The 23,260-nt window shown below is 46.7% G+C and overlaps 9 protein-coding genes across 9 annotated transcripts; 2 read left to right on the top strand and 7 right to left on the bottom strand.

The window, feature by feature from the left end:
• Nucleotides 1-4,745: 4,745 nt before the first annotated feature.
• F5147DRAFT_658335 (uncharacterized protein) lies at nt 4,746-5,872 on the bottom strand (the record flags this gene model as incomplete). Its single annotated transcript, XM_041434426.1, has 2 exons — nt 4,746-5,105; nt 5,159-5,872. The coding sequence occupies 2 exons, from the start codon at nt 5,870-5,872 to the stop codon at nt 4,746-4,748; spliced, it is 1,074 nt and encodes a 357-aa protein (XP_041285987.1).
• A 123-nt stretch (nt 5,873-5,995) lies between these two features.
• On the bottom strand, nt 5,996-6,169 carry F5147DRAFT_541224 (uncharacterized protein; the record flags this gene model as incomplete). Its single annotated transcript, XM_041430236.1, has 1 exon — nt 5,996-6,169. A coding segment is annotated over one exon (174 nt), but the record flags the coding sequence as incomplete, so codon positions are not given.
• A 1,421-nt stretch (nt 6,170-7,590) lies between these two features.
• F5147DRAFT_658334 (uncharacterized protein) lies at nt 7,591-8,265 on the top strand (the record flags this gene model as incomplete). The annotated part of the gene is made up of 2 exons (XM_041434425.1): nt 7,591-7,785; nt 7,807-8,265. The coding sequence occupies 2 exons, from the start codon at nt 7,591-7,593 to the stop codon at nt 8,263-8,265; spliced, it is 654 nt and encodes a 217-aa protein (XP_041285985.1).
• A 413-nt stretch (nt 8,266-8,678) lies between these two features.
• F5147DRAFT_587046 (uncharacterized protein) lies at nt 8,679-10,000 on the bottom strand (the record flags this gene model as incomplete). Its single annotated transcript, XM_041431963.1, has 2 exons — nt 8,679-9,445; nt 9,499-10,000. Coding segments are annotated over 2 exons (1,269 nt in total), but the record flags the coding sequence as incomplete, so codon positions are not given.
• Nucleotides 10,001-13,529: 3,529 nt separating this feature from the next.
• F5147DRAFT_658332 (uncharacterized protein) lies at nt 13,530-14,872 on the bottom strand (the record flags this gene model as incomplete). The annotated part of the gene is made up of 4 exons (XM_041434424.1): nt 13,530-14,078; nt 14,125-14,265; nt 14,365-14,567; nt 14,617-14,872. 4 exons carry the CDS (start codon nt 14,870-14,872, stop codon nt 13,530-13,532), a joined length of 1,149 nt encoding a protein of 382 aa, XP_041285983.1.
• A 266-nt stretch (nt 14,873-15,138) lies between these two features.
• On the bottom strand, nt 15,139-16,059 carry F5147DRAFT_780525 (uncharacterized protein; the record flags this gene model as incomplete). The annotated part of the gene is made up of 3 exons (XM_041442466.1): nt 15,139-15,444; nt 15,506-15,820; nt 15,871-16,059. The coding sequence occupies 3 exons, from the start codon at nt 16,057-16,059 to the stop codon at nt 15,139-15,141; spliced, it is 810 nt and encodes a 269-aa protein (XP_041285982.1).
• A 1,537-nt stretch (nt 16,060-17,596) lies between these two features.
• On the bottom strand, nt 17,597-19,045 carry F5147DRAFT_658330 (uncharacterized protein; the record flags this gene model as incomplete). The annotated part of the gene is made up of 4 exons (XM_041434423.1): nt 17,597-17,838; nt 17,881-18,175; nt 18,223-18,846; nt 18,905-19,045. 4 exons carry the CDS (start codon nt 19,043-19,045, stop codon nt 17,597-17,599), a joined length of 1,302 nt encoding a protein of 433 aa, XP_041285981.1.
• A 1,677-nt stretch (nt 19,046-20,722) lies between these two features.
• Nucleotides 20,723-21,469, bottom strand: F5147DRAFT_658329 (uncharacterized protein; the record flags this gene model as incomplete). The annotated part of the gene is made up of 4 exons (XM_041434422.1): nt 20,723-20,849; nt 20,885-20,948; nt 21,230-21,360; nt 21,456-21,469. The coding sequence occupies 4 exons, from the start codon at nt 21,467-21,469 to the stop codon at nt 20,723-20,725; spliced, it is 336 nt and encodes a 111-aa protein (XP_041285980.1).
• A 689-nt stretch (nt 21,470-22,158) lies between these two features.
• On the top strand, nt 22,159-23,190 carry F5147DRAFT_658328 (uncharacterized protein; the record flags this gene model as incomplete). The annotated part of the gene is given in 4 exon segments (XM_041434421.1): nt 22,159-22,296; nt 22,363-22,764; nt 22,881-23,074; nt 23,094-23,190. Coding segments are annotated over 4 exon segments (831 nt in total), but the record flags the coding sequence as incomplete, so codon positions are not given.
• Between the last annotated feature and the right edge of the window lie 70 nt (nt 23,191-23,260).

Here is a 23,260-nt window from a genome sequence, read left to right as displayed (position 1 = left end):
CCATTCAGCCACATTACTTCACCATATTGATGCCATCAGCAAAATAGGTCAATTATATTTTCCTGAGAGGCCAACCGATATACATTAATATATTGCTTTCATCCCATATCCAATCACCTGGCCATCGGATTTGCATTGTTGTGCAACTCGTTTGGGTCCGAAATCTTCATGTATTCCTACTCTCAACTCTTTCCGAGACGCATCGCTATTGACTAAACTTTCACTATACCACCTTCGGAGACCAAATCCTATGTCGTCGTAATATCTATCGGCCGTTCTGAAATCATATACACATGTACCGGGCACTCACAAGCCTTTCCAAGACCAAATGCTTCACTCTTTAGGCCGATCCGTAAGATACTCTACAGGCTGAAGAATCACTTGCCAGACCTTCCTGGAACTGTAGTGACAATTGACTTGCTGGGAATATCAGTAGGCCCTTTCGGTGCTCTAGACCAAACACTAATTTACTGGGCCTATCCGACACTCATTCCAACATAACTACTGGAAATCCATAGATGCTCGCCCTCTCACCGGCCCCTTGTGTACGCCCTCAGTTGAAAAATAACTAGTCTCTGAGACTAAATGTGCATGGACTGGGCCGAAATCCCTAGCCAAGCCCTTCCCTGACTCATGAGATGAAACATCAGCATTGGGCCGAAGAAATACCCAGCTGGGCCTGTCAGGAAGCCCCTCCGAGGTCACTTGCACATGTATGAAGAACATCCCGCTGGGCCCAACTGTCGGCTCTTCCGAGATCATATATGCCTATTATAGGCCAGAAACAACAACTCGCTGGCCCTTCCGAGATCAAATGCACAGTCCATGCCGCATATTCTTATAAGTCGGCCCTTCCGAGACCAAACACATCCTCTTGGGCCAAAAATGACCAGCCGGGCCCATCCGAGATCATGTATGCCCATCATGGGCCAGAAACAATAACTCGCTGGCCCTTCCGAGATCAAATGCACAGTCCATGCTGTATATTCTTATTAGTCGGCCCTTCCGAGACCAAACACATATTCTCTTGGGCCAAAAATAACCAGCCGGGCCCATCCGTAAGCCCATCCAAGACTACACAGCATATGTGCTGGGCCGAACAATAACTAGCTGGGCCTTCCCATACACACTGCCGAGATCAAATGCATCTGGGCTGCACAATAAATGGAACCATATGTTGCCTCTCCGGCCGGGATCATATGCATATCTGGTGGGCCGAAAACAACTAGCTCAGCAGGTGTATCCGTGACCCCTACCAAATTCAGATAAAACACCAGCCCACCCCCTTACCTGTATGTTATATCCACATCATTCATATACTAATGGCCCACCCATCACTACCAGGAATTCCTTCATAGTTGGCCCACCCAACTTGCCTGCATATTGGGCCCACCTCAGATGGCCCGCCCAGCTGGGCAAATTCTCAACCTTTGGCTGTCTGTCTAACTTGGAAATAAAGTATTGAGTTATGGAGGACATCTCGATCCTGGGATATCCGACCATCCGACTGCATCCATGCCAGTATAATAATCATCGTTCCCATGCATACATAATATACTACATTCAATGTTAAAATATAATTATGTATTAAGCTCACTGTTTCCCACACGTCCTCACCTCTGCGCACGTCGGGGATATTACTACATTTGGCCAAGCCGCTACTGAACAGCGCCGCCACATGCTTACCTCCCTGCACCGCATTCAATGACTATGCCAATACCATCAGCCCTTGAGGCCTTGAGGTGCTGCAGTTACTGCATCATCAACGCATCAGCTCCCTACTGGCTCATCTTCAACATTGACCATGACACAGAGGGCGCCGGCGAGGGCGGGGAAAGAGACACAAAGGGCGGGGGGCGGGGAAAGAGTGATGTAAAGTTCAAGGTGGCGTGCTTGGTGTTGTTTGTTTGTAGATGATGGTGGCTGGCACGCTGAGTCATATCTGGGGCGGATGTTGGAAAGGGTCGGACGGTCGGATATCCTAGGATCGAAATATTCTGGAGTTATGTGATCATTGGCAGGTTTCAAACCTGCGCAGTCCAAGAGGAACAGATTTTGACTCTGATGTTCACTTGCAATTTCATCTTTAGCAGGTTTTGAACCCACACAGACAGATTTAGATTCTGTTGTATCAACTGCTTGGCTAAGACCACTTAGATGCACTCCCAATGAGCCCATTCAGAACCAAATCCTCAAGGTACATTTATCTGCATTTTATCAGTTCTAACATCCCTCTTGAGTCCAATCACATGTGATCCTTCCATTGTCCGTCCTCACTCATGACCTAGCTGTTAATCCCAAGACATCACAAACATCATTGGCCGACCATGGTGGTCTGTCATCAGCACTTTTTCAGAGCAATTGCTAGATAAACAGGTCTTGAAGTCAAGAGCCCCAAAAGAATTCTGATGTCTTTTGCAATAAGAGTAGAATAAAAGAATCAATCATGGCGACCATACTATTGAAAGAACTGCCTTGAGGATTCACTTTTGAATGAGTTCATTGGAAGTGCATTCAACTGGTCTTAGTCAACCAGTCGATACAACAGAATCTAAATCTGTCTGTGTGGGTTCAAAACCTGCTAAAGATGAAATTGCAAGTGAACATCAGAGTCAAAATCTGTTCCTCTTGGACTGCGCAGGTTTGAAACCTGCCAATGATAACATTTTTATTTTATGAAATCACACCACCAGTGAGATGGTGCACTCAGGAAAGTGCACACGAGTCCATGTCGAGGCATGTTCTAACAGGAAAAAAATAAAAAATAAAAAAATAACATATATCATCCATGAGAAAATGTCAAGGTGTGATTTCATGGAATAAAAATGTCATCATTGGCAGATTTTGACTCAGATGACAACTTGACTAAGACCAATGAAGATCAATGTCTGGGTTGCTGTCTATGAGCAAATATTCAAGGCATGTTCTAATAGAAAAAAATGCGACATTCAACAGGTTTCAAACGTGTTACATTCCAGTGGAAACAGATTTTGATTCTGTTATGACAACCACTTGGCCAAACACAACTCTGATGAGCTTTTAAGCAAACCAACCATGAGAATATATCAAGGCGCATTTTTATAGAAAATGAAAATTATCCTTGGCAGGTTTTAAAGCTGCACAGTCCAAGAGAAACAGATTTTGACTCTGGTGATCACTATTTGGTAGGTTTTGAACCCACACAGACAGATTTAGATTCTGTTGTATTGACTGCTTGGCTAAGACCAGTGAGATGCACTTCCAATGAACTCATTCAGAAGTGAACCCTCAAGGCACAAAAGTTCAATGTATGACCAAAGTCTTGATGCAAACTCGGAATGACAAGTACAAGAACAATTTAATTCTCTCCAAAGATCTCGACTTGATTGAAGAAAAAGAGCAGATTAGACATCAAACTTTCCAGTTTGATTCTAATGACCAGAGGAAGCTCTGAGATAAAGCAGAAGTATTTAGACAACAGTGCGACATTCTGCGCTTAGGTGCTTTCGAGTGCTCAGTGTCAAATAGCAGTTATAGCGTATTTTAGACTTTGAGTCCCACAATATGCAAGATGGTGGTGGAAAGATTGTTCAGAGTCAAAAGATACATGGTGCTATGTAAGTAATTTTAATTGTGTTCTCAGCACGTGGAAGCAAGTCAGAAGTGCAGCCAATAGGCAAAAGTATGCGAGTCGCTTCTGAATGGGTTCATTGGGAGCACATCTAACTGGTCTTAGCCAAGAAGTTGATACAACAGAATCTAAATCTGTCTGTGTGGGTTCAAAACCTGCTAAAGATGAATTTGCCAAGTGATCATTAGAGTCAAAATCTGTTTCTCTTGGGCTGTGCAGGTTTGAAACATGCCAGTGATAAAATTCATTTTCTATGAAAACACACCTTGAAATCTGCTCATGGTCGGTTTGCTTGCAAGCTGATCACAGTTGTGTTTAGCTAAGTGGCTGTGATCACAGAATCAAAATCTGTTTTCATTGGAGTGCAATGAGTTTGAAACTTGTGGGATGTCACATTTTTTCTGTGAGCACATGTCTTGAATATTTGCTCATAGACAGCATCTCAGAGATTGATCTTCATTGGTCTTGGTCAAGTTGTCACCAGATTTAAAATCTGTTTCTCTTCAACTGTGCAGGTTTGAAACCCGCCAATCACAATGTTTTTATTCTATGAAATCCAAAATGGTGGAATGTGATGAATCATGAGTTAATGCAAAATACACATCATTATACAGATTACAAACCTGCTTAGTTCAAGAGAAATATATTTTGACTCTGGCAATCACTTGAATAAGCACATTAAAGAATCTCAGCCTTAATAGGTTTGTATTTTTACTAATTCCCCAGGTTATTAGGATCAAACTTGAAAGTTTGATGTGTAATCTGTCTGCTCTTTTTCTTCTTCAACCAAGTCAAGACCTTTAGAAAGAATTATATTGTTATTGTACTTATCCTTCCGAGTTCGCATCAAGACTTTGGTCATATATTGAACTCTGTGTCAAAAATACACTGTGTGATCCTTTCATTGTCAGTTTTCACTCATGGACCCACTGTGGTGGTCTTCCATCGGCACTTTTTCAGGGAAATTATTAGATAAACAGGTCTTGAAGTCAAGAGCCCCAGCAGGAAGTCTGTGTCTTTTTCAATAAGAGTAGGATAAAAAATCAACACTGACCATGCTATTGAAAGAGCTGAAAAAGATGCAGATAAATGTACCTTGAGTACTCACTTCTGAATGGGTTCATTGGAAGTGAATCTAACTGGTCTTAGCCTTGGCGCTATCTATCTCCTGATTTCCTAGGTCCAAATCAACTTCATTGCCTAAATCATTCAGACTGAATCTGAAACCATGATAAACATCCACAGAGCTGAATGGAAGGGAAGCATTGCTAAGTTGTCCACCAGCAATATTGTTATTATTGAAGGAATTGATGAAGCAGGTCAGATTGCGTTGAAAGCCAGGGCAGGTTTGTCTCTCCATTATTTCTTGAATGTCCTGGTTCTTTCTGGCTGGGTATTTGGCGATGAGAATGCTTTGATCTTTGAATCTAGAGTAAGAGAAATCTTCTTCCTCATTTTCCACCGTCATTTTAAGATAGGTCTTGAATGAAGATGCCTATGATATAGATGTTAAGTAAAGATCATCAATATATTCTTTTAAAAAATCACCTTTTCCCTTCTACTTAGCCAGGATATCATCTGAGGCATCTCATTGCGGTGATTTGATGCATACCATCCCTCTTTACAAAAGTCAATGTGAAAACGCTCCATCATTTCTGTGTTGTAGTTGTCCATTGTGCCAAACCATGTAATAGAGTCGACATAATAAAGAAAAGAGTGGATTTTTGGGATGTCCAGATGTTCTCTAACTCCAAGATTGAAGAGAATATTTTTGTGACGGTGAAAATCCTTGAGGGCCTTTTCCATATATGCCAGTGTATCATCGTCATGTGAAGGATATTGAGCCAGATAGATAAAGTCAAGTAATGACCTGTAGCTGATGATCACATCTCTAGGGACTTTGCCTATCATACAGCCCAACAAAATGTGTGCCATATGTTTGCGGTCCTTTCCTCCAATCTGACCCAAGGAGGACCATCCATTCTTGAAGTGACATAAACCATAACATGGGGGAAGAGATCTGATACAGGTGTCCAGTTCTTCTTCATTCAAGAGACTCTCAAGCCATTCTACCATGTGTTTGAATACACCTTGATAGAGTTGATGTAACACATCAGGTGTTATAGAATGATGAATATCGCAGTGAGGAAACCCATGCCAGAAGGGTAGAAAGACCCCTCCTCCGACTCCTGCTTCCATGCATATAGTCTTGAATGCAGAGCTGGTATTGGTTGATGATTTTGCTTCCTCAATAATGCCCATGGTCCAAGTCTGTGTCCATACAGCTGACTGACTGAGCTTTGCTAGCTCATCTGCTCTAGCTTGACATTTGGGACAGGTACCATACTTTGAACAAGTCACCAGACATTGCTCAGGGTAGTCTGCAACATAGCAGGCAAGGACAGGAAAAACCAGGCGTACACATCCATCTCCACCTGTAATCTCCACTCCTTCAGCACCTGCTATTTTTAGGGGTTCCAGGATAATACGCAAGGAATCATGAAAAAGTCTCTGTGTTCTTGAAGATACTTCTCTACTCACATAATTCAGTACTTTATTTCTGACTTAGACGGACAGCCAAATGTTGAGAATCTCCCCAGTTAGACGGGCCATCCTAGGTCGGCCCATACGCAGATAGGGCGGGCGGGCCAGCCATGAAGGCAATCCTCGGTGGTGACGGGTGGGCCAACATCATGCAGTATTATTTGTAGGCTGGGGTAATGGTCAATAGACCAGTGGGCCAGCCATGGAAGGACCGGAGATAGGGTGGGCGGGCCAGCATGAAGGCAATCCTCGGTAGTGACGGGTGGGCCAACATCATACAGTATAATTATGAATTATTTGTAGGCTGGGGTAATAGTCAATAGACCAGTGGGCCAGCCATGGAAGGACCAGAGATAGGGCGGGCAGGCCAGCCATGAAGGCAATCCTTGTAGTGACGGGTGGGCCAACATCATACAGTATAATTATGAATTATTTGTAGGCTGGGGTAATAGTCAATAGACCAGTGGGCCAGCCATGGAAGGACCGGGAGGGATACAGAAGAAGCATGCATTAATATATTGGGCCAGGATGTGTGCTGCTGGGGTACTGGCTGGGCCCAAAAGTATTCTTGGACAGGGAATGACAGCCCCTTATACCCGGTACAGGCGGATGGGCCCAGATATGGATCCAACCATTCCAAGGTCCTCATCAATGATGGTTGGGCCGACGTACCCGAGACCAGCGGATGGGCAGGTAGTTGTACCCGGTATTGGCAGATGGGCCCAGATGTGAACATGACCATACCCAAGGGTCCTCACCAACTTTGTATCCGAGACTGGCTGACAGGCACGTCCTCCGTTAATTATGGGTAGGCTGGCACCTGAGCCCAGCGGACGGCACCAGACCAATGCTGTGAATACCGGATTCGCATAGGTATGGTGTCCCAGACATATTGCACATCTGAACAGTTGCATTCCCTTGTGTGTGCAATCATGTTGGTCGCACATCCGGTCCTTGATGGCGGATCTTCCGGATACAGACATCAATGCCAGTTTGGATGCTCTGGCCGCCACAACATCGCTTTGTATTGACTTGCATGCACAGTTGGTTGGTTCAGCTACCGAATTTATACCACAACAGAGATCTGGTATCATTCGGACACGACTCAGATCAACTTATCCGATATGGTAGATAAGATGCGATCAAATCGGTCCGCCGAATGGGAGTGGCTGGAGCATCTGCGCCCTGAGCAGCCAGTGCAGATTACTGATCCCAACTTCCACACCGACGCTGGTGGTTGGGCTGAGGTGTGAGGTCCATAGAGATGAGTGGGCCCAAAATGTGTGACTGGGTGGGCCTGCATGCTTGAGGGTGAGAATGGGCCAGGCGGATTTGCGAAAATTGTGACAGATGGGCCCAGCCCGCATGTATGCATATATATGGGTGGGCCCGGCTTGTAGGCATGCTCGGGAAAAAGGGCAACGGATGGGCCCAAAATGTGCGAGGATAGGCCCAGCGGATTGCATGTAATCTTGAAAATAATGACGGATGGGCCCACTGTGGATTTGATCTCAGAAAAGGCAAATTGGCCCAGTGCATATGCAGATGTGGTCTCGGAAACAGTGATGGATGGGCCCAGTCCACTGTGTTTGGACTTGGAAAAGGCAACGGATGGGCCCAGTCCCCCATGGGTATAATAACTTCGGGTGGAGTCTTGGGGAAGGCTATGGATGGGCCCAGAACATGCTTATTTGTTCGCGAAAATGGTGGCAGATGGGCTGAATGTGCTTGGAAGGGACTCAGGAATAGACCCTTCCACCCATGATTGTGGAATTGGAAAGGGCGATGGATGGGCCCAGCACTCGTCTTATATTGCTGAGAATGGTGGAGTCCGTAGATTTGGTCTCGGCAAAGGCGACGGGTGGACTCAACTTGTGTGTATTCCCGAGAATGGTGATGGATGTGTGCAGCATGTATGTTGCATGCTGGAAAGGGGCTACGGATGGACCATCCGACATATTCCATGGGAGTGCTCGCTGGGGAAATGTCTGACAGCGGCCGGGTTCTATATGAACCCGTCGGTTGTGGGCATTCCGACAACTGTGGAGAGTCATATGTGTGAACTGAGTGTAGGACTATTGTATAGAACCACCACGGCTACCATAGGCTAAACCCTTTGGATCTACATCGGCAAAGGCCCTATCTACCATTGCTTCCGGAAGATCCTGTACGGCTGTGAGGTACTGTCCACTCTGAAATCATTTTATCGCTGCCTCCGCTGAGGATGAGGTCATGTATTCCATCTATGTACGGTAGAATCCTCACCGAGACTTGTGAGAAGGCTTGTGTCATCGGCAATAATCGAATTGGCTAGCTACAACACAACAGATACTAATCTATGTCGCCATTCTCCCGAAGTCATTGTATGATAGCTTTATGATGGAAAAAACAGACTGGTATTCACCAAATTGGTGATGCAACAAATTATAAATGAATCAAATGACCATCAGCGACCCTTCACTAAATATATGGCGGCGCTTTGCAGCTGGCTCCCGAACATCTTGCTCAGGATGAAATAGATAATTCAGCATATCCAAGTCATGCTCCGCCACAATCTTCTGCCCATCCCACGCACCGTCAGGCCATTGAATATCCGTCCGGCCCAATCGAAATCGAGCAGCATGAAGTGTTTGTCGTCCTGCACAACAAAATTGGTATCTCGAAGGTCGCCATGAACGTAGCCGTCATTGTGATTGTGTAACTCCCGGATGAGAGAGGTGATGGTCTCCTTCAGCGGCTGACGGTCCAAAACACTTATCTCACTGAGCAGTCGATATGAGCCAGGTCGTTGCGGAAAGCAATCATTATCAATATCAAGGGCATCCATAACCACCAGATTCCAGCCGCCGGGTAGAGAATTGTAGGCGATAAGTTTGGGGGTGTTCCCCTTGCTGGCACAGAATTCGTGAGCCTGAGGGGAATAGTGCCTGACAAACTTCATGCATATCTTGCTCCCAGCCGCATCGCCGATGGTTTCCCCGAAGAAAATAAGTCGATCCCTGAGGATTTGAGTCTCATCATACGAGAATTCCTGAATGAAACTGGCGGAATTGGTATAACTCCGAGGGTAAGGACATTTAAGATATGGATCTTCGGGTTTGAGGGACGGGATTGGATGGGAGTATAGTTTGGTAAGTTTCTCGACGGCAATTTTGAGAGCCCCGAAAGTACGAGCTGCCATCACTTGCATGTGGAGGTCTGTTGAATGCCAAAACAGAGGAATGATAGGGACCAGGACATCGGACTGGACTTTTTCAGTGAAAACAGAGCCTGAAAAGCCGATGCATGCCCCTAGTTGTGATCAATAAAAAGCTTTAGCAATTAATCTGGTGAAATGAACTAACCGAAGACAATGATATGGATGCATGGAATGAAAGACCGGAGCCTCGCCATCTCAATCTTCGAGTCTTCCATAAACTTGCGGTAGTACAACATCGCCTCCATGAACGGTTCGGCAGTGCCACTTCCAATCTCGTTCTTCCCCTCAATTATCATCAGCACAAACTGTCCGTTGGTAGACAAAATATGTCTGTCTGTCGTACATCCGGTCGAGCCAACCATAGAAGCATTGAGTATAATACCGTAGTCCTGGAGCACTTGCCGGAATGTATTCATCCGCGCGAGCTCATTGGGATAGAAGGAGGCCATCTTTTCCAAAAGTTGCAAAACAAAGTCGTTATCATGGACAGTTGGTTCATACTTTTGACAATCATCCATGAACTCGGCGAAGATAGGCTCGAGAAGAGTAATGGGAACAGGGTCCGCGGCTCTGTGAGGACGATTGCAAAGGTACTCTTGCTGGTCCTGCTTCATAGAGAATGCGGATGGTTTTGCCCCAGCCGACGGACTACCCGCGCCCTTCTTGAGATAAGTGATTCGCCGATCAACAGCTGGAATGTGTTGTGCAATGGCAGGATGTTTTACGACGATATGAATACATCCGCGCTCTATTCCATCCGCAAACACATCAGACAGCTCAGTTAACAGGTGCAGCTCGACGCCTCCATCTATGATTGTGTTCCGTAAGTCTATATCATTCAAATTGATCTTGACCTTCCAAAATATCAGATTATTAACATTCAACCTTAGGCATCAGATCACTCACCTTCCATAGCTCAAGACGGTCGGCGTCAACATGGTCAAACTCTGGCTTCTTGGCGACCTTGATAACATTTTTGAGGTCACCGACAGTCTTCGTCCACTCAACGTCGACTGGGAAAATATGGCGAGAATCATCGCCGAAGACAATGCAGTTAAGTTTCAGGTGGAGCGGTCCGGAAGACACTAAGTCAGACCACGATCATTGAGGAAAGGGTGGCAATATCGAAGGACAACTCACCAGCAGGCGGGCATTGGATGATAATATGCAGATACTTGCGTGGAGGAGCATCGGGAAAAATCTCAACGATTTCATCCACAGGTGATAGCGATGTAGAGACTCATGCCTCTCATTGTGCAATATGGCAGTTTTCACTGGGGAGTACATGGCACGAACTTGTAGCATCACTCTGTGTGCTACCTGCAGCTATCTCTATATGAGGCGTACCTTTCCCGCGCTTCACGATGTATATGCGCGCGCGCTTTCCCGCGCTGTAGCGCCCTATAGCGCCAGCCATCCAGAAGCATCCATCCACTGTCCACCAAGTTCCCTAGTGCGTATATTTCCATTTCTCACATTTGCATATCGTTCCATCTTTATTTTTATCATGGACCCTTACTTACATATATCTTTACATACCTTACTCGGTAGCGCTTTGGCTCCGCATGACAGCGCTTAGGCGCCATACTTAAGCGCCAGCAGTACATACTTACTTACTCACTTACTCTCCCACCAGAACGACAGAGGACTTACTGGTTACTACCCACTATTTACCTAGCAGAACATAGTAGAAATCTATTTGTTTACACCTTGCATCTCCCTTCTCTTGTCTTACATCATATCATCACCTAAGCAAACTCACTCTTACTCTCTCTTGTTTCCGCATACACACGTGCGCATTCCCGCACTTCGCGCATTCTTGCGCCTCGCGCGCACCTGCGCTTTCCCGCGCTTCGCATTGGCCAACCAGTAGCGCTTTCAGCGCATACCTCTAGATCCTTGCTGCACTCGCTTCCCCTTTAGGGTCGAATGCACTTGTCGTCTCAAGTATAGCAGACTAGGCAACGCACGACCTTACAACAATTATAGATACAGTCAGGAGCATTGTTTGTGCCTCGCTGTATCGTTGAACCTTCAGCGATTTCATTGGGTCCAGTGTAAGATTGTTGAGATTGTGCTCAATCATCTCGTCGATGGGCAGGTCGACCTTCCAAAATATCAGATTATCAACATCCAATCCTAGGCATCAGATCACTCACCTTCCATAGCTCAAGACGGTCAGTGGCAATATGGTCAAACTCTGGCCTTTTCTTGTCTTTGATGACCTCTTTGAGGTCACCAACAATCTCCGTCCACTCAATGTCGACCGGGAAAATACGGTGAGGATTATCACCCAAGACAATACAGTTGAGTTTCAGGCGGAGCGGTCCAGACATCTGACGTTGACAACAAGAGTGATGGCATCTCGAGTGGTGACTGCAGTGAGCGCTCACTGCTGCAGCAACAATGCACTTACAAAGCCAAGCAGCAACACCCCGTGACCGGGAATTTGATTTTCTGTGAGAATACACCATGCCTGGGAATTTTCGTCCCTTTCCGGGTATCCGATGCACCATTTATGGGTGAGAAGTGGATTAAGGCCTGTTGCGGTGCATCTGTTGTCGCAATCAGAGGTAGTTTATCTTGCAGGCACCGCAACAAGCCTTAATCCACTTCTCACCCATAAATGGTGCATCGGATACCCGGAAAGGGGTAAAATGGTGTATGACGAGATGTTCTAGGCACAGTAAGCCTTAATCCACTTCTCACCCATGAATGGTGCATCGGATACCCGGAAAGGGGTAAAACAGTCTATGACGAAATTTCCATAGGCACAGTAGGCCTTAATCCGCTTCTCACCCATAAATGGTGCGTCGGATACCCGGACAGCCATACAGGATCTTCCAGAAGCAATGGTGGATTGACCATTCGTGACGTAGATCCACTGGGTTTAGCCTATGGTAGCCGTGGTTGTTCTCTACAACAGCCTTACAACCGGTCCACATATCTGACTCTCCACAGTGGTCGGAATGCCCACAACCGATGGGTTCAAGTAACACCCGGCCGCTGTAAGACATTTTCCTGTACAACGATTCCCTACTGACTTGGATCCTCAAAATGCAGCATCTGTGACCGCTGTCCTATCAGCAATGGACTGCGTTATGCCATCGGCTTTCCCATCCGGTAAATCCCTCGACAATCCGATTGGTGCGAGGGAGACGGAACCAGAGCTTGTATCACCAGCACCAGACCCAACGGCTGCGCGTGCGCAAACTCTGCCCCACCTCACCTTCAAACGTAATATCTTTGTGGCGGGCGCCAATAAAAAACCCGGAAATGCAGCGCCGCAGGTCGGCAAGTATCGCAGATGGACCCAAGTCGGAAGAGGAGGAAGAAGTTCCAATCAACTGACGAGGACAAAGTTCACACCGGAACTATCTTGGTAAACATATGTTCGATGATGTTTGCATATGAATCCTGAACTCAATCATGCTCCCACCGTCCAAGGCAGCGTCAGACAAAATTTAAATCCGGCGGGTATAGACTCTGCAGCCCATGACAGGAATTTCCGGAAGGAAGAGACAAGGGTGCGTTATTGGCTCTCTGAATGATATGGTCAAGCGAATTTCCACTGGGATAAACGTGCCAGCATTGAACTGATTGCTTACCAAGTATGTATTGGCGGAGCTTGTCAGAACGTATCACAAATCTGGACAGCTGAATTTCCAAGGTAGTGCACCAAAAGTTGACAAGATAGTACTTCGCACCGGATCCTCATGAGCGACACATCCGAAACTATGGACATGCATTCTGTCAGCTTCCGAAGAGTTTGATAATTATCCCCGTCCGGACATCGATGTACATGTTGGTACTCTGGCCGGTAGAACATCCTCTTGTAGTGAACCAGCAAATGCAATCGGAGGATCATCTACCGAATGTGTCATGAAAGTCAAATAAATGTCATATCTAAGTGAAAATTTGACTAAGGAAAACAAAGACAGCCCTATAAAATTACATGAAGTATTATTATGTCCATCTGCATATGACGATCTATTTCTTGGATATGACCGATGGTGCATTAAGAATCAAGAAGATGCAACGAAAAATGACATATGAGCCACATTGTCAGTCTGTTTGAAGGCAACATCAACCGAAAATGAACTACAACACGCGGTACCGAATGAAATCTGCCTGATTGTATTGGGCTAGGTGGTATATCGCAAAATCCGCAAGATTCTATTTTGCATACTCTGTACGCGGGGTCCGAGCATAATTATGCACGCTATCGCGCATAAACCAAGCCCAGACGATTCTGTCTCCCTCGGCAACTTGAACGCCGTGCCTCACGAGCCGGCCAGAATAGCTAACCATAACACCCGGATCATAAGCGAGCTCGATGCCCAAGTTGGTCAATTGCATTACGCCATGGCCATAGCCGCCTATGCAGGTAAGGATATTGAAACCTTCCGGGGGGCATTTCGGATCTCGATGGCTCGGCGACTTCCTGTTACACATGATTGCCGCTCCCGTGTAGACGGATGTCCAATGTTGAAGGAACCTGCACATATCATCCAGTCCTTGCTTGGCCGCCCAATGCCCAAGCTCTATATGAGTGGATATAGATGCACGGTATAACTGCGGGTGCATTACACAAAGGGCGGCCGAAGATACGAGACCCGGACGTTGCATATCTCTGATGACTGACAGGCTCCTGTCGCCCTTCAAGGTAGCGGAGACTTTGGGCATAAAGCCATCTTCCGGGTTCACAGGTGGGGGCCCATGACACTATTTGATGTTAAACATTTCCTGAGTACAGAAAATTCAAACAGACCTCGTGTCCCTGTTGAAACCAGCAAGGCGATATATTGATGCACCCGGGCTTTAACTGTGGCTCTTGGGAGGCATAAAAATTGGTTGAGTGGGTTCTCCATTTACTCGCCTGTCCCGTGGACGTCTTCCCACTGGTGATGCTCTGTTTCAATAGATTGCCCATCCCGATTGTGGCGGTGTACATATCACACTACCTCCTCCCCGTTAGCATGATGCAGCTTCAGTGCAATCCCGCACTGACCTTCACTGACCAGTTAAGCGCACCCAGAAGGTACCAGAGTATTATCTGATAGCCGGCATCGATCACCACCGACGGGCGTTCCAACACCAGGCACTCAGCAGGGGGGAACTTTGCCAATAATGCTTCTTCATGAGAATCATTCAGTCCCGACTCCCGTTTGGCCAACGCCTCGTTGTACCGGATGACGTCGATATCCAGTTTTACTACAAACATTACAATCCGTTGACAACAAACATGTACGGTTTAGCCTACCGGGGTGTTGATAGGCCTCTGCCAGCACGGAGGCCAACTGTCCACAAGCAACCGTAGTTTCCGGGTCAAGTTTGGGCGGCGCGGGCACCAACGGTCTGCCTGCTATATGAGCTGCAAACTGCTGCTCGACCCATTCACTTGCTATATCGGCGACATTAAGGGCCCAATCCCGGGGGATGAATGATGTCGGATGACAGGCGAGGTCAAGGGCACCAAGCTGTTCATGGTAGGATTCCCAGTACTCATGCGATATCATTATGGAATGGGAGATACGCAGGTCTTGTTCAAGAAAACATGCATCTTAAATACAATTGGCCATGCGGCACCCATCTTGGTGATGTAACACAGCGAGCCGAGATGCAACTTTATGAACGTAATTGATCAAACCCACGCATGTCTCATATAACCGGATGGGATTATGCTTGGCAGGATATTGACATATGGAAGAGAGACACTACATGAAAATATGCTAATGAAGAAGCTGTTCCTCGACTACTGTACATAATATCAATGCGGAAGTAATTAAAGACTGGGAAAGGGTTCAACGGATGAAGGTCCTCCCAGCCTGCCATTGTTGTAATGCCCTTGCAACATTGCAACTGCCATGTGGGAGGCTACCATTGCCTCGCGAAGTTCATCTACAGGATCCTCTAGATGATCTAATGCAGCCACAGCCTCCCTTGTAGCATCCAGCTTAGTAACAAGGAGTCGGCCGAGTTCCATACCAAGATAGGAAACTTCGGCCCGGAGAACCTGCAGCTGTTGCAGGAGCGGATCATCGCTGCAGGCGTGCGTAATTGGTGTCGGCACCATGCTGGCCATTTTAGGCTAATGCATGAATGTAGTAAGAAATACTGATCACATCATAATCTGGAAAAAAATCACTCACCCGCTGAGCAAAGTGGTCGGTCACCAGCTCCTTCACCAAAGCAACAGACATCCGAAGAGGCATATCAAACGGCGCAAGGTCGAACCTGTGCTTCCACCAAGCATGGCGATAGTCACGGACCACCCGATTGATGTCGACTGGATGGGTTGGCGACTCATGCGGGCATGCCTTGAATGCAGCGAACAGTTTCCCGTGATCGTAGTACAGCTCGGTCTGGAAAGATGTGATGAGCAAGATAACCTCATTCAGATATGCCGGCAGTGTCGTGTTGATATTCATGGCAGCGCAGATGTTGACAAAGGGAAATACAAAGCGCTACCGGTGCCTATCAGTAAATCTCTTCAGGGACGATTGCATAAACTCACCTCCACTTCCCAGACGATGTGTCTCACAAATGTGTGCTGATATGAGCTGGAGTGTTGGGTTTTACTTTTCATTAATTCGATGTGAATGACCGTAAATTGGGAAGTGGCGTATTTGAATATTTCCGCTGCATCCCAGATGGAAAATTTACTGGCAGCAGACTTATGGAGCATTTGGTAATGATCAGTCATGACTGGTTGCAGTGGGGTGATAGATAAAGTCAGCTCGGACACTGTTTAATTATACGGTCGGAGCTTCAAAAGCATTGTTGTGGTGATTTACAATAACAAGCTCAATCCGGTAATGTGGCCACAAGTAATCGTAAGCTGTGACCCAATTCTCAATGCCACATATCCCAAACAATGTCATTGGCTAAATTGTGGGGATTGTGGATCACAAATGTGGTAAATGGACCATATTGCGTTGTTTTTCTTTTGAATTTTATGAGTCAATGAACAGTGTCATGTGCTCGGATATAAAAAAAATTGACCGGAGAGTGGACTTCGCCTCACAAAGCTTGGCTAGGCATGTGAGGCATGTTCTTGGTGAATGCATCCGTGTCGAAGTGTGTGACTGGTAAACACGCTTCCGCCCACATGATGCCTTTTTGCTTGGCCAATTGATCGTATAAACTGCATGCTCAGACAATTGACTCGGAATGCAAACCAGATTATTACGTTGGGATACCGGAACCACGGTAGCGTCGCATTTTGCCGCCCACAGGAGTTCTGATCGACCACAGAGGCGGTTGCCATCAGATTGCTGTGCCCATCCGGAGATGAGTGCATCATGAGCCTCCAGATTCCCCGGATGTGTCCGACACTTCAAAGACAATATATTCTGTGAAGTGACACAATAGTCGCTTGTGACTGGGCCCAAAAGCCACCATTAAGAGCAATGCAGATAAATTTGAGCTCGGAATTGAGGACAGAAAGCACACAGTTAGAATTGTGTTTCCGGTAAGCAAGCAAGCATTTTATTTGGTCAACAGGATGGATTGAGAATGTGAATGCCGGAGCACAAGTTTGTGGCCGGTATAATACCTGGCTGCCGCCTGCATATAACTACATATTATATCTTCCCTGCTAGCATGCTGGGTCATCAAGAAGTACTTCCGAGTCCACCCCTTTGTGCATGATGCGAGATGATATCGGATAAATATGCACAGGTGCCATCCGGCAGGTATACCGGTCGTTTACCCACACAAGAGGGCGTACTCATTACGCGGCTTGCAGCTGCATCAAATGTAGTCCCGATGCGCTTCTCGGTAGAATAAATATATATACAATTTGTGCATGCTCATATACGCACTTTGATTCAAAATTAAGTAGTACTATTAATTTACACATATTGACATGTCGGAGGGATGAGCTGCACGGATGTCAAGTTGCCTCCAGATTTATACCGACGCTCAACCATCATCAGAGGTGCATTCACCGAACAAGCGATATTCCAAACATATATTGCAGAACATCGGATCGACATGAAGGACAATGCCTATTTGTAACTATCACGAATGAAATGATGAATGACAAAGGCTGCATTATACACACAACTTGCATGGACTCAATAGATTGAACACAGATGCACAGGCAGCACCAGGCTGAAAATGCAATAATATAATTGTACAAAGTCCTCCGGAGCATATATAGTACATGAAGGGGGTCCATCGGATGCATTCTATGTAGCTAGTCTGTATTTGAAGTCATCCGACATTTTCTATCTATCTTAGGATAAAGATTTCCACCGGGCATCGGATTCATTGAGACGTTGCTCTAATCTGTCCAACCTCTTGAGCAGGTTTGTCTCCATCAAATCCACTCTGACCTCCAATGCGTCCACCCGCTCAGTGGCAGCGAGGAGATCTAATCTCCTGCCGAGGTCCTGGATGCCCTGTAAGATTTCTCTTGCAGTGGGCTCTGGTTCCACTAGGTTGGTGGGCGCAAGCTTTATCTCTTCTTCCAGAGAAGCTACATGAGCTAAACTCGTTCCGGGGAGACGGGAAGACATACCTTTCTGTTGAACAATGCGCCGTTGCGAGCGAGAAACACGCTTCACAGGTGCTTTAGAGACGGCTTGGGATTTTGAAGCCTGTGGTTGTTGGAGCGGGGAGGAGGATGCTGTTGCTGCCTTCGCTTGCAACCTCTGCCGGACACCAACACCGTCAATTGCACAGGCGATCTTCATGCTGTCACAATTTGCGCAGGTGAGGCGCATGTTTCCAAATTTCTTGTTGGGGAGGACAAGGCAGGCAATGTCCAATTTGGCACATTTGTCGCATTGCCGGGGGTGATAGCGAACAGAATGCTTTCAATTTTTCAGCTTGTGCTCATCACCATGCAGAAATGACTTACCTTCCATGGTGTAGCAATATCTTCATCTGAACCCAATTCCGTCTTGAAAATGGTTTTTGATGTGATCTTCCTTTTCTTGACCGGCTCTTCAGATGGGGAAGGCAACTTGGTCTTGGCGACCGCGACAACGGCATCCGTGTCTTCTTCTGCAGCCTTTCTCTTCTTGGTACCGGCCATGAAGAGGTTGTATTTTGTCGGCGGAGCAGTGGGAGTGTCAATAGGAATGGGTGGGTCCTCAGCCTTTTCCTTCCCAAGGTCCGATGATCCTTTCTGTTCCAGTTCCGGCCCAGCCAGGATATCGGACTCTGTGAGGGATGGTTTGGATGGCGAGGCCAAGGTAGATGGTGGGATGGCGGTGGTTGCCGTTGTGGGGACGGTAGGGGGATTGGCGGTTGATGTGGCGGCGATGACAAGATCATCGAGTGAGGAAGGTGGAAGATAATCCACGGTCTTATCAAAGCGCGGGTGGCTCTTGATGCGTGGGTCATCGTCCGTAACGGAGGTCCAGTCGGGGACACTCTCGAAGGCACCGCCCTTTGAGTTCTCTCTCACAACAGCAGCGAAAGAAAGCAGCTGCGGTGAGAATGATGTGGTGTTCCCGCCATACATCTTCAAGTCCTTGGCCTGGGTTCAATGCATGAGTTTCACCCAGACAAATAAGGGCAAGATCAGAAAGACTTACCACACGCCGGGCGATCTCATCAGATAACCTTAAGGCCTCGGGATCGCCCTCCTTTACCTTGATGCAATGCTTCATGAGCAATTGCAGGGCGGCCAAGGTAATGTTCAAGGCGTGGTTAGCTTGCTCAGAAGGTACGGTCATGATTCTTTCCTGAAGCAATGATATGGTAGTGACGAATGTGATGAATGCGGTAGAGGAAAGTTGACTTTGTGAAATTCTGACAAGTCTGTATTGACATGGATCAGGTTGTGGGTATTTCTTGAAATTTGTGGTCTGTGGATGCGAAAATGTGGACCGAGAATGACAGTATTATGTCCACAGTGGGCGGTTCCGCAATTGTCCCATGCATTTGTGCCCAAGAATCTGTCCACAACAATTGGGATGGACTATTTGCAATGTACCACTGGCGAAGCGATGGGCAGTAATAGCATGTGGAACGGAGGTAACAGCAGTTCATGTACGAGCGGTTGGATTGTTGTACATAAGCCTTTCAACCGAAAAAATATGCGCCCATGCTCTTGTTCATTTAATTTGTGGTTTCTCCGGAGAAAGGTGATACGGAATATCACGGTTTTGTCATATTTCAGCATTTTCATAGTTTTAAAGGTGTCATTTGGGAGACCATCCCCAAGTGCGATGTCTAGACCGACAAAGTGTTCCAGGACTGGCTCGGTACCAAGGGCGGATGTTCATGCTTCTGGAGTCAATATCCATAATGTCTCAATCAATGTCAAAGCCCTCCAGATGTGAGTTGCAACCTCAATTGTGAACTCATCTATCCGACTTTGCAATTTTGCCCAGCAGTTACAAATATCCAAGGTTTGATTTTCAGCGGGGGCGTCCTCATCTTTCTAATACCCATACTAATTGTTATCCTGTCTTAGATGGTAACGCCCGCTGTAATCCATGTAACAGCACCGCACGATGTACTTATTCCCTCCCAAACAGCCAGCTCTGACTCGGATGGCCTCTGTGTTAATGCTACGGAAGGTGAATACGTATAATCCAGTGGATTGTGTAGGTGGCAGAGACTTTACCTGCCATAACTGTGCCTCGATCATCTCTTTGGCAGGTTGATGGGTGAATCAATATATAGGCTAGCTCTTCTGTCACGTACTTTCCTTTGCTTGACAAACTCTGAATGGTCGGGCTCTTTCAGTTTGTCATGATGCATAGACATCTCCCTTGTAGAGGGACGGATACCGATAAGATATTCGGAGGCGCCCGCAATGTCTTGGTGATATCTCTGTCGATCACTGCTGCCTCCGTGATAGAGCTTGATGCATACCGAACATGCATATGCCGGATGCCGGTTCCTGGTCAGATGTTGAAGTACAGGCCCATTGTTACACGAAGCCAGAAATGCTTATATATCTGACTTCCGGCACTTGCATCCAGTCTGTAGATCCGGTCCTCCTCAATATTGTTTGTAGGGTAATATATCTCAGTGCTACTAGCCAATTCTTTACATGAATTGATGATACACTTCCGCACTATTCCTGAAATTCAGTGTTGTCTTAGTGCTCTTGCCGATGACCCTCCTGAATATTTGCGATCATGGCATCTGGCGGCTCCATTACGCGGCGCTGGATGCCCAGCAAACGGTGCATTTGAACAACATCTTCAAATGTTTGCGTCACCCTGTATCGCCCTTCTGCATATGAACTGAACCGCTTCCATTTGACCATACATGCAGGTGTTGGAAGCGGGTCACACCGGAAGTGTGATTTAGCATTACCGTATCACCAATATCGCCATTACATGTCATGAATAAATGTTATTGGTAAGTGTTGTGCAAGTTAGCGAGACACATAGAGATCAAGGATCTTCCAATGCGGTGATGGGTACCGATTCATCATCTGTCTGATCCTTCCATCCGCAGCCATAAGGGCATCCTGGATCCTTGTCACCGGGCACAGCATTGGTATTTGTTGATTTGTCCGATCTGCAATCGTAACGGTCTTCATGTGAGGTGCTCACCCGGATACCAGCAGAACCTTTTTCACCCTGATTCTCCCATTCGCAGTCTTTGGATATTGTTGATCTATGGCATTCATCGTTGCAGCTAAGCTATAGGCATATACATTATCACCGTATCCGGAATCCCACAGATTGCTTCACCTCCCAGAATTTTGTCATTTTACATGGGCTCCTACCATGTACAGTCGTATGTCTGTCCTTTCTCTCGCAGATGGGCCTGAAGCCAAATTTTTCAGCATCCATGGAATCATCTTACCCGCAGTCACAAGGATCTGATAGCCCGGCAACATCATTTATGTCTCTAGAGCTATTTTGCTCTATCTGAGTTATTTGTCAGGCTCTGACCTCCATCCGGCTGTAAATCTTGATGTTCGCGGTTGAACGGTCCTACGAAGCCGATGCGGCCCGCCTCTAAGATATCAATGTCAGAAACGATCCAGAATGTGCATATCCTGCGACTGATGAAGCAGCCGTTGCTGCAAAGCCATGTCCGTGATCATATCAAGGGCGAAGATATTTTTATGAATTGATTAAAATGTATGGAGGGTAGGCCGAAACCATACAAACTGACAGCATGCGCGACATTGTCAAATTCTTCGTCAAAGCATGGGTCACATCCTGCCATACCGGGTGCATTCAGCAACATTTGTTGAGTCAGGGATCACAGACTTATGTCTCTGATTGCCAAAGGATTATTTGCTTGCTCATGACTCCACCGCACATCTGCCTATTTATATCCTGCGTGGGAGTTCCTAGCATACCCGGATTGGAAAAGTCTCAGGCAGACTTACATTTGAATCTTGGCATTACTTACTGCTTGGGTGGAATCTCAATGTTTGTCCAACTGTTGGAGTCGGAAAAACTGCCATAGCGAGTATGGCAATTAGGACACCTGTAAGAAGCATTTTTCACCGAGTCACCGGAATCCGAACACGTGGGCGCAGTAAAACAAACACGTTTGCCCACCATGAATGTTTCGTTTGAAATAAGAAATTCGGGGAACACTCACCACGCGCAAAGGTATGCTTCGATAATTGGACAACCCAGCCGCGGCGACCGAATGCGTGGGACAACGATCACCGAAGAAGTCGTATTACGTTATAGTTTTATTGATTGACCGTGATGAGCCAGATTGCCAAGTTGCCACAATGGCCATGCATTCTCGGAAAGACCCATTACCGACATATCGGTATAAATCCCGAAACTTGATAAAAAATCATTGAACCCATCTTTTTTCATCGTCAGTTGCTCACTACACTTTGTATGTTTTGATAATGACACCTTCGGATATTGCAAATGAAGCCCTCAACTCCACCCTTGAGGCTGTGCAACCGCTCATGAAGCGCTGTATGAAATTGAAGGAAAGCGACCCAACCGCATTGATATTCTCCAATGAGATCGCCAGACGGGTGGTAAGCCTCGCTGCCAACTATTGTAAAATGTATTTTTGTTTTGATAACCAACTCAATTTGGCGCAGGCAAAAGATTTGAAGCTTTATGGGGGCGCTGCCACATCGTTTTCCCCTCAGCTGCTGTCTTGTGCAGCCGTAATACGGCAGCATTCAAAAGCTGGGGCATTTGTATCATTGCCTGACTGGAACTCCATGGTCGACAATGACCCGCGCATTAAGACACACCCATGGTTCCACAAGACTGTAGGTTATCGTCCTCCGCCCCCCGCATATCCCGACGCAGAACCAGAACCCAGCATGTCGTCATCCACTGTTCCGGCGGAGCCAAATTCAACGAGAGGGACTCTCGTAATTGCATCAAAGGCCCCAGACCTCATTCAGTCGCTCCATGTTGTCCCGGAGGTGCAACCAAGCATAGCTGAGTTGCTACCTCCCGCTGCACCTGTTGTGGAACCTCTCATATCAGGTGTACAAATTACTGCAACCGGCATGCTCAATCCAGAACCAACACCCCGTGTTCCATCTCAATAGCTCCCGTGACAGTCGTATGAAATGTTAATGGCAATGTAAGATCGGTACGGCAGGGCAATACACCAACCTGCCAGCCACAGAAAAGGAAACTGGAAACAAACGGCAGCGAACCCGAACCAAGTTTGGTACCCCAGAAGCCGGTTGAGAAACGACGGAGAAAGTTTGCGTCGGATGAAGAGGGAAATGGTGCCACTGGCACCATTCATGTGAAGGTGACATTCAGAGCATTACTTTGTTTGTTGCTAATGTAAGTTCATGCAGCAGAGGGCGTTGTCCGTGAAAGCCCGCAATCCTGTGGCTCCCACGGCGACATCTCCATCCGAAATTGTGGACGAGAGAGGTTTTTGGGATGCAGAATCCAGGGTGAGTCATATATGTACTGGAGTTGCCATCTCACTTTGGTTTATCCAGCCAGTCGGATGGGGTCTAGATG

This window comes from Suillus discolor (genome assembly GCF_016758755.1).
Source record: "Suillus discolor strain FC423 chromosome Unknown F5147scaffold_109, whole genome shotgun sequence".
Classification (NCBI taxonomy): domain Eukaryota; kingdom Fungi; phylum Basidiomycota; class Agaricomycetes; order Boletales; family Suillaceae; genus Suillus; species Suillus discolor.
This window is presented reverse-complemented; position numbering and strand designations above follow the sequence as displayed.